General features: G+C 62.5%; 2 protein-coding genes across 28 annotated transcripts in view; one reads left to right on the top strand and one right to left on the bottom strand.

Moving 5' to 3' along the window:
• Window positions 1-108: 108 nt before the first annotated feature.
• On the top strand, window positions 109-1,203 carry Nme3 (NME/NM23 nucleoside diphosphate kinase 3). Its single transcript, XM_078024864.1, has 5 exons — window positions 109-243; window positions 332-462; window positions 554-655; window positions 728-840; window positions 926-1,203. The coding sequence occupies exons 1-5, from the start codon at window positions 162-164 to the stop codon at window positions 1,041-1,043; spliced, it is 546 nt and encodes a 181-aa protein (XP_077880990.1). The 5' UTR covers window positions 109-161; the 3' UTR covers window positions 1,044-1,203.
• Window positions 1,204-1,245: 42 nt separating this feature from the next.
• The window catches only part of Mapk8ip3 (mitogen-activated protein kinase 8 interacting protein 3), a 40,405-nt gene continuing 32,675 nt past the window's right edge, over window positions 1,246-8,975 (bottom strand). For 26 of the 27 annotated variants that reach the window (XM_021734961.3, XM_021734966.3, XM_021734964.3 and 23 more), the window contains 18 exons: window positions 8,755-8,811; window positions 8,501-8,671; window positions 7,772-7,898; window positions 7,426-7,521; window positions 7,156-7,314; window positions 6,457-6,622; window positions 5,332-5,514; window positions 5,066-5,255; window positions 4,825-4,944; window positions 4,674-4,754; window positions 4,527-4,594; window positions 4,256-4,404; window positions 3,722-3,893; window positions 3,531-3,644; window positions 3,366-3,404; window positions 3,074-3,253; window positions 2,832-2,981; window positions 1,246-2,762 (listed from right to left, as the gene is read on the bottom strand). In XM_021734961.3, the coding sequence (XP_021590636.1) occupies window positions 2,641-2,762; window positions 2,832-2,981; window positions 3,074-3,253; window positions 3,366-3,404; window positions 3,531-3,644; window positions 3,722-3,893; window positions 4,256-4,404; window positions 4,527-4,594; window positions 4,674-4,754; window positions 4,825-4,944; window positions 5,066-5,255; window positions 5,332-5,514; window positions 6,457-6,622; window positions 7,156-7,314; window positions 7,426-7,521; window positions 7,772-7,898; window positions 8,501-8,671; window positions 8,755-8,811 (2,344 nt within the window). In that variant the 3' untranslated portion in view covers window positions 1,246-2,640. Of the gene's footprint in view, window positions 2,763-2,831; window positions 2,982-3,073; window positions 3,254-3,365; window positions 3,405-3,530; window positions 3,645-3,721; window positions 3,894-4,255; window positions 4,405-4,526; window positions 4,595-4,673; window positions 4,755-4,824; window positions 4,945-5,065; window positions 5,277-5,331; window positions 5,515-6,456; window positions 6,623-7,155; window positions 7,315-7,425; window positions 7,522-7,771; window positions 7,899-8,500; window positions 8,672-8,754; window positions 8,812-8,975 lie in introns of all 27 variants that reach the window. The other variant, XM_078024834.1, reaches the window with a different exon arrangement.

Genomic DNA, 8,975 nt, shown 5'->3' with positions numbered 1-8,975 from the left:
TTTGGTCTCTCTGCGCGTTGGGCCGCGTGTGCGTGTGAAATGTTGGGGCCGGCCCGCCGCGGAACTGGGGCGCCGGGCGCTCGGGGCAGCGCTGCGTTCCAAGCGGGTGCAGTGGGTGGCCCCGCGTCCTGCGCGCCCCTTTAAGCGCAGGCCCCGCCCAGATGCTCCGCCCCGCCCGGTCCGGTCCTGCCGCCGCCATGATCTGCCTGGTGCTGACCATCCTCGCTAACCTCTTCCCGGCGGGTAAGCTCGGGGGGGGGGGGGGGGGGGGCGGGGGGGGGGCGGACGGGGCGCAGGCTGCTGGGCCGACCTGATGCCCGGGTCCCCGCAGCCTGCAGCGGCGTGCACGAGCGCACCTTCCTGGCCGTGAAGCCTGACGGTGTGCAGCGGCGGCTGGTGGGCGAGATCGTGCGGCGTTTCGAAAGGAAGGGCTTCAAGCTGGTGGCGCTGAAGCTGGTGCAGGTGCGGACGCTTAGAGCAGGGCGCATGCAGGGGCTGGGTGGTGCGGGAAGGAGGGGCGCGGGGCGCAGCGCGGTGGCCCTTCCTCTCGCAGGCCTCCGAGGAGCTGCTGTGTGAGCACTATGCGGAGCTGCGCGGGCGCCCCTTCTATGGCCGCCTGGTCAAGTACATGAGCTCTGGGCCCGTGGTGGCCATGGTGAGTTCCCGTGGACGGCAGGTGGGTACAGCCCCGGAGCCCTGCGCGCGCTGACGCTCGCCCCGCGCTCAGGTGTGGCAGGGCCTGGACGTCGTGCGCGCCTCGAGGGCGCTCATCGGTGCCACGGACCCAATGAACGCCCAGCCTGGCACCATTCGCGGGGACTTCTGCGTGGAAGTCGGCAAGTAAGGCCCACCTGTGCCCCCCCCCACCGCCCTGCAGCTCGGACCCCCCCCCTTCGCGGTCCACCCACGCTCCTGTCCGGCGCAGGAATGTAATCCACGGTAGCGACTCAGTGGAGAGCGCCCGCCGCGAGATCGCGCTGTGGTTCCGGTCGGATGAGCTCTTCTGTTGGGAGGACAGCCTCGGGCACTGGCTCTACGAGTAGCCCCCGACAGGACTGCCCCCAACAGGACCACCCCCTCGGACCTGGCGTGCCAGGACAGCTACGAAGAAGTGGGCCACGGAGCAGAGGGCCAGGTCGTGCAGGACACCTCTGGCGCTTGGCTCGCCCCCATTTCTTTTCATAATAAACTGGAGGAAAACCATGTGAGCATTGGCTTGGCTTGGTCCCAGGGACACACAGCAGCACGTGTTAAGACGTTTATTACATACAGAGCAGATATGTGGGTTCACTTGCAGGGCCAAAGCACCCACCCAGCTCACTCCAGTCATTTCACACTCCAGTGGGGACAGACATGGGACATACATCACAGTGGAGAGGTGGCAGGGTGGTGGGGAGAAGCCTGCAGCTCCCTGTGGCTGCAGCTTGTGTTGGCCAGCTGGGCTCATGGGACAGCTCCCCAAGATCTGTGCTTCTCTGGTGGGAGGAAGTGGGCAGCGGGGGCCAGGCTGCCCTGGTCAGTACCTCTGGTGGGAGGAATAAGGCCTGGCCCAGGAAGGTGGGGGAGCAGACCTGCAAGGGCAGCACCTGCCCCCTTGCCACAACTCTAGAGCCCTGCTGCAGTGGCATAGCCCCTCCGGCCTCTGCTTGGCAGCCTCCTGTGGGTTCTCTCTGAGGGAGCAGGCCACAGCGGCAACGCTAGGCACTTGGTACGTGTCTGGGAGCTGGGCTCCTTGGAGCCCTGTGCAGGAAGCAGGCCCCAGGAGCGCACCATCCCCCATCAACCTGAGGCTGAACCTGCATCCTAGGACTAACCCTAGCAGAGGGCAGGAGCCTCCACTTCTTCCTGAGGCCTGGGCCTGCTCTAGCAGCCTGAGAAATTCCACCCTAAGAGATTCTGGGAGGGGCAGGACTATAAAGTCCTGCTCCTTAAAGGTGAGTCGCATGCCCAGGGGAAGCCTGGGGCACACTAGTCAGTGAGGGGCTGGACGACCTTGGACTTCAGGGGGTGAGGGGTACCTGGTCTGTCTTTTGAAGGTGCTGCCTCAGGGACCCTAGCCCCAAGCTTCCATACCAGATCTCTGGGGAGGCTGGGGCGGGGACCGAGGGGACATTAGTCAGGGAAGGTGTAAACCCTAGATAGGGCTTACCTAGGGCCCAGGCACCTGGGCAGTCTGAGCGCCAAACCCCTGGGCATAGGATGGGCACCAGGCCTGGCTCTGCCAGGGCAGCATGCAAAAGCAAGTAGACTGGGTGGGAAGACAGGGCAGAGTGAAGCCCCTGCTCCTGCTCTGGGGGTCCCAGGAGTGAGGAGGTAACAGTGGAGCCAAGGCCAGCTGCAGGGGCTGCCCACAACCACCTTGGTCCTGCTTTGCCCCAGCCCTAAGGTGCCCCTGGGACATGAGTATGCTGGGTAGGGGTACTGACCAGGAGCTGCAGGCACCTCTCCCGCCTCCCTCCCATGGCCCACTCCACCCACATCTGGGGGGGCCACTCCCTGCCAGTGGGGGCCTGGGCCTCAGGTGAAAGCTGCAGGTTGAGAGGTTAGAAAGGGGCTATGGGTGCCCGGGGCAGGCAGGGGCAGGCCAGCGGGGTCCTATGTACATATTGGCATCAGGCGGTGGAAAGGGGGGCAATGGCCTCACTCAGGGGCGTAGGACACCTGCCACACGATGATGTGGCTGCGCTCCGCCTTGGACAGCACAGGCTTCACCTGGCTCACCTCTCCGGCTCCTTCCTCCGCCTCGTCGTCCTCTCCATCTCCTGGAGAGTGGGCAGCAGTGAGGGGTCCTGCCTGGCATACCACGGCCTGCCCCGCCGGTGCCCACTCACCGATTCGGAAGTCAATGTAGCCCTCGCCCCCACTCAGCACCAGCGCGGTCTTCAGCTTCTGGCCCTCCGCATCAGTGGCAGGCACAGCAGGCCCAGGACCCTCTGAAGGGCTGTCCAGCACGCTGCCATTGAGGGTGGCCAGCACGTTGCCTGTCAGGGGCAGAGGGACCTCAGGACAGCTGCCCATGAGGGGACAGGCTGTATCCACAGGGCTATCCAGGCAGGATGCAGGCAGCCCTCACCTGGCACGGAGACAAAGAACTTGACAGCATCACGGTGCCCGTGGAAGCAGAGCTGGGCCTGCGCCATGGAGCAGTAGGGGATGAAGCTACTGGCAGACTTGTCACTGCTGTCGTCCCCGTACACGTGGATGACGCCCCCTGGGCGGGCACCCTCCCCAGATGTGGGGGATGTCTTGTTGGCTGGAGACAGTGTGTGGGGGGGGCAAGTCACCGTATTTCCAGCAGGCTCAAGAGCGCAGGGGAGCCGCCACCTTGGTCTGTGTCTAGGGCAGGGCAGGCGCTGTGGACTTACCTCGGAGTCCCAGGAGCTGGCCTCTGTGCAGGACCACAGCTGGGGAGGAGAGGCAGGGGTGTGAGCCTCCTGGGTGTGGCTGTGTGGAGCCCACCCACCGGGGAAATCAAGTAAGCCAGGAGCAGTCAGTACAACTGTAGGGTGCCTGCGGGGGAAGTCACTCACTCTCTGTCAGGGGGATGGAGATGACAACTCCATTGCCAGTGCCCACCCAGAGGCGATTGCCCGCAATGAGTAGGGCTGTGATGCGCACAAAGGAGAAGCCGAGTTTGCCAGTTCCTGGGTGGGGTCAGGAAAAGAGTGGTCAGTGAAGCCCAGCTGTGCCTGCATGCCACCCACCTGGTATGGTGGCTCACCCAACATCTTGCTGACATAGGGCTCGATGTCCACATCCTGCAGGTGCTGGTGCGTGTGGGCATGGTAGAGCCGCAGGGTAGAGTCCAAGCGGATGGATACCCACACGCCATCGCCTATCCATGCCAGCTGTCGCACCTGGCTCTCCCTCCGTGGGTGGGCATCAAATGACTTCTGCAGGGTCATAACAGCCTATCAGCAGGGGCTGGGGCAGGAGAGGACAGGAAGGGGAGCCTGCCCTGCTGAGCCCTGGGGCTTCCCCAGGCTACAGGCCACCAGGCTTCCAGCCAGGACCTGGAGAGACCAAGCGCAGGGTGGAGGGGAGTTGTGTCCCTGACCTGTTTCAAGGGTGCACAACAGAGGGCAGGCTCCAGGCAGAGCAGTACAGTACACCAGCTGCCCTTCATCTGCCCATGTCTTGAACAGAGGAGTAAATTCTCTTAGCCATTTCCTCATGTGGCTTCCAGGGGGGAAGCAATGCCGGTTAGCAGATCAGTGCCCTCCCTGTGGAGCCCAGGCTGCTGGCCAGCACTTGCCTCAATCTGCATCGTCTTGGGCTGGATCACGTGCACCTTATTCTTGTAGCCACACCAGACGCGGTCGTACACGACGGCCATGCAACGGATGGAGTGGTGTGGGTGGCCCAGGTCCATCAGGTGGTAGTTGCTCAGGTCCCACTGGCCATCTGGAGAGCCCGTGAAACCTGCTTAGGCCTGGCTGGGGTGGAGACCCATTGCCTGGCTAAAGGTGGCCCTAGGACCCAGGGAGCCCTCTGGACTAGTTTCGAGTAGGGCCTCTAAGACCTACCTTCGCCACGGTGGAAGATGGCCAGAGTCCCGTCTGCCAGAGCCACCAGCACGCGGCCCTTGACATGCCTAGAGTGGGGAGATGCTGAGTCAGGCTCAGGATGGCCAGACTACCCCCCCTGCCCCCAGTCGGCCTGGGGTCCCATACACCAGGCTCAGCACAGAGTCCTTCAGCTTGATGGAGTGCAGGCACTTCTTCCAGTGGGCCACCGCTGAGTGCACGTAGAGCCTGTGGGAGGAGGCTGTGGTGGGCCAGGGTTCCCTAGAGACCCCACCCACCCCTGCCCCAGGCCACTCACCAGCCATTCTGGGCTCCCAGCCACATGGTAGGTGCGGCACTGCTGCTCACCACCAAGGGGTCCCCACTGGGCTCTGGCTGGGGCTGTACACTGCTGCCATCTGGCTCTGGCCCGTCCTCACTATGTGAATGACAGTGGCTCAGGTGGTTGCAGATGCCTGTGTCTGCACCCTGCCCTGAGACCCTGCCCTCCCTGCCAGTCTCTCCTCCACTCCTGTCTTGCAGGACCTGAGAGAGCCCACCTGCCAGGCTGGGTGCTGGAGGGTTGGGCGGGGGCCGGGTCAGTGAAGACATGCTCTGTGAGGGGCCCAGGCCGTACTGCAGCCACCTCTGGCTCGCTGGGCCCAGGGTCTGGCACTTCTGTAGCTTCTGTGGCCTCCTCTGTGGACTGGGATGGGTTGACCTTCCCGCTGGCAGTGGCAGCCACCTCCCCTATGGAAGAAGTGTGCTCAGCTAGGCAGAGACAGAGGAACAAGGGACTGAGAGAAAAAAGCCACCCAAGACTCACCCTGCCCCTTGTCCAGCACTGGGGTGTCCCCTCGGGAGGAGCAGTTGCTACGTGGCACATTGCAGCGGGTGGCACAGCCCACCAGGGTGATGCCAGCCAGCACGCCATCAGTGCCTGAGTCCTCAGGGTTCACGTCACTGTCCAGGAACATCTCCCCGGGTGGGTAGTCACTGTCACTGGCCGCTGTGAGGAAGTGCGGCAGCCCATCAGCCCACGCTGGGGGCCAGGCTTCCTCTCTCCCACTGGAGGTGGCTCTGGTCTCAGCCAGCCCAGCACCTGCCCCCTGATGACATCCACCCTGAGCTTGCTGTGAGGTGGGCTCCTAGGCCCAGGGGGACCGAGTAGGAGGCTCTGGTCCTTGCAGCAAGCAGCCCCAAGGTCCCACACTAGAGCTGGCAAGGCCCTCTACCCACTCCTCCCTGTGTGGGCTTGGTCCCAGGAAGTCAGCAGCTGCCACTGAAAAGCAGAGACCAAGCCCCTCTCCTACACCTCCAACTCTAGAGCCCTGGGTAAGGAACTGGGGTCTGGACCCAACTAGAGGGTTACATCAGTACAAAAAAGCTTCCTCAATGCCTGTGAGTGGTGTTTCAATTTGGCCCATGCTAGAGTCCAGGATTAGTTTTTTTTTTTCTCTAATACCTTTATTCTTTTTTTTTTTTTAATGTGTGCTAAGGATCGAACCTAGGGCCTTGCATGTGCTAGGTGACTGCTCTACCGCTGAGCCCCAGCCCCAGTCCCCAGGGTTACTTTTTATTGTGTGGTGCTAGAGGTTGAAATAGGACCTCATGTACACTAGGCAAGAGTTCTGCCACTGAGTGGCATTCATGGAGTGCCCCCAAGGCCACTTCCCGTCAGCTGGGTGTGATCCTGGCCCTCCTGCAGCCAGCACCAGCACTAGGCAGAACATTGCCACCTGACAGCATCTTCCTGTACATGGGATCTAAGGTCTCACTTGGCTTGGCCACAGCCCACTGTCCACTTCCATTTCCAGCAGGTTTCTCATTCTAGTTAGGAAACTTCCTAGTCACCCTTTGGTAGAAAGGAGACACCATCGCCCTTGAGCACCAGCTTTACAGGGCAGTGCCCACTCATGGGTAACCCTGGTGGAGTGGGGACCAGGCTCACCAGGGATGCTGGAGATACACAGGACGTGGGCGTTGCAGACCGTGAACTGGTCCACCACGGTGCCCGGCTGGTTGGCGTCAACGATCACCACCTTGCTGGTGGTCAAGGTGCTGGTGAGGATCCACACCCGGCTGGACGTGGCGTCCGTCTCAGGGGCCTCCTTTGCCTGTTTCAGGGCACAGGGTTCAAGGCTAGGGCCTCAGCTCAGGGCCACCCTGAAGCAGTAAGAGGGCCAGGGAGCTTCCAGGATCCAGTGAGCTCCAGCCTACAGGCTGTTCTCCCTGTCACCCAGTGGGGACTTAGAACCACAGCTAGAGGGCTCCTTTCCAGGACGCAGACCTAAGCTCTGAGAGGCTAAGTCCCTGGCCCAGGTCGAGCTGCGATGCGAAACTCCACAGAGCACTCTGCCTTCCCTCAGTGTCTAGCCCCTTCCTGCCTGTCCCTCTGCATGACAAGAGAACCTAGCTTCCAGAGCCTCTTCTGCCCTGGACTAAGAGGTAGTGCCAGGTCACCACAGCCACCTCCTGCATTGCTCCTGGCTCAGGGACAGTGAATTGGGAGGCAGCAGGGCCAGTACTGCCCCTTGGAGGGAGAACTATGGCCTGGATCCCCAGAGCATCTGCCTCTAGGACCCAGCCTCGGAGGGGGCACTGCCCCTGCTCTCCTCTAGATCTGCCACTCCTGGCTAGCCCTGCTGACCTTCTTCCTCTCAGGAGATGTGTGGTTGCTCTTGGGCTCGCCTTCCACTTCCCGGTCGCAGGTCAGAGGGTCACGGCCTGGCACTGGTTTGACTCCATTCCCAGAGTCATCCTCATTTGGCTTCCACCCACTCAGGTTGACACCAGCGGCACACCACAGCTGTAAGACACAGCCCAGGATCCAGGTGTACCCACCCCTCTGCTGGCCTCCTGAGGGCTGCCCTCCTCCCTGATCTGCCCGCCATCTTCTGCTGGGGTCTTCTGGTCACACCTTCATGGTGGGGTCCTTCTCCACCAGAGGGCGGCAGTACACTGGGACAGGAACGTTCTTCATTCTGGTGTCCTCCTGGCCCCCGCTGGGACTTAGCTGCAACACAGCAGGTGTGTGGGCAGAGGCAGGTCCTGCCACTCCCACTGCTGGGCGCACACCAAAGGGGAGCTCCATCGGGAATGCAGAAGGCAGACCAGCCCCACCCAGCTGCCCTGAGCCTCCTGTCCTGCAGCCCCATGCTCCACAGCCCGTCCCACCAGCCTAGGCCTGTCCCTCCACCCTAGGCCTGTCCCTCCACCCAGTGAGGCTCCCTGCTGACGCCTGGCCCTGGGCCTGCCCTCCGCACCTGTTTGTATTTGGCGGGCAGGCTCCAACCACAGGCCTGCAGCCTCCCGTCATCATTGCGCACATGCTCGCGCACCTGGCGGTACTGCTCGCGCTTCTGCTCCCGCCGGGCGGAAGACGTGCACTCACTGGTCAGGAGAAACTACAGGTTTCATCTCCATCCAAAAGGAGCGGCCTAGGGCCAGCTCTCCAGGAAGCACACATGCTGGGGATCCTGCCTGGGTTTGCGCTAGCCTTCTCCCAGCCATGGGTGTGCCCTGGGCTTGGAGGTCACATCCAGCACCTGCTCCTGTCCTGAAGCCTGTCCTGCCACCCACCAGGGCTCAGCTGGCAGAGACCTACAGCTCAGGCTGGGGTGGAGGCCTGGCCAGCATCTCTCTGGTGGAGATCAAGCCTGAGATGGCTCCTTGCTATAGCAAGATGCTCAAGAGCCCAGGCACAGTGCAGAGTAGAGGGCCATGCAGAGTCCAGGGCCAGTGTGGAGCCCAGCACAGGAGCAAGGACAAAGGGGAGCTCCATCGAGAATGCAGCCTTTGCCAAGGGGCAGCTGAAACAGAATGCTGGAGGTGACCAGCAATGCTCACTAAGGCTGGGGGGCCAGGGCATACAGCATGTGCACCCAGAGGTCATGACCCGACACCCTGGCCAGGTTTGCCCTCCCAGCCCTGGTTCTCGCTGTCCCCCTTCCCTTTATAGGCCAGAGGAGCAGCGAGACCTGTAGGACACTCACTCATCAGGAAAGAACTCCAGGGGTCGGCTGCCTGCTGAGACCGGGCACATAGCACGGCTGCGGCGCTGGCTAAAGCCAGCAGTGGTGGGAGACTTATAGTGGATGTTCACTGGCGGGTAGGAGCGCTTGGCTGGGGGCGGGCTGGAGGAGGAGCTGAAGAGGCGGCTGAAGCTGCAGGTAGGGAAGGGGGTGAGTAGCAGTGGCCCTGGGGGCTTGACCATCCACCCTCCAGGCATCCCGCCCACCCTGCTCACAACTGCCAGATGGTGGACTTCTTCTTTTCCTGGACAGATGGGTGCTCCCGGGAAGCTCTGTGGGGAGGACACACAGAGGAGCTTGCTGGCTCTCCTGCCTGCCCCGCCTGAAGGCTGCAGGCTGCTACAGGAAGGACCAGGAGCTCTTCCCCCTCAGGAGGGAGGTGCTATGGAGGCCAGCCTCATCCTCGACATGCGGGTTGTCCCACCACCCCTTGCTC

The sequence above is a fragment of the Ictidomys tridecemlineatus genome, chromosome 10 (assembly GCF_052094955.1).
Source record: "Ictidomys tridecemlineatus isolate mIctTri1 chromosome 10, mIctTri1.hap1, whole genome shotgun sequence".
Lineage (NCBI taxonomy): Eukaryota > Metazoa > Chordata > Mammalia > Rodentia > Sciuridae > Ictidomys > Ictidomys tridecemlineatus.
This window is presented reverse-complemented; position numbering and strand designations above follow the sequence as displayed.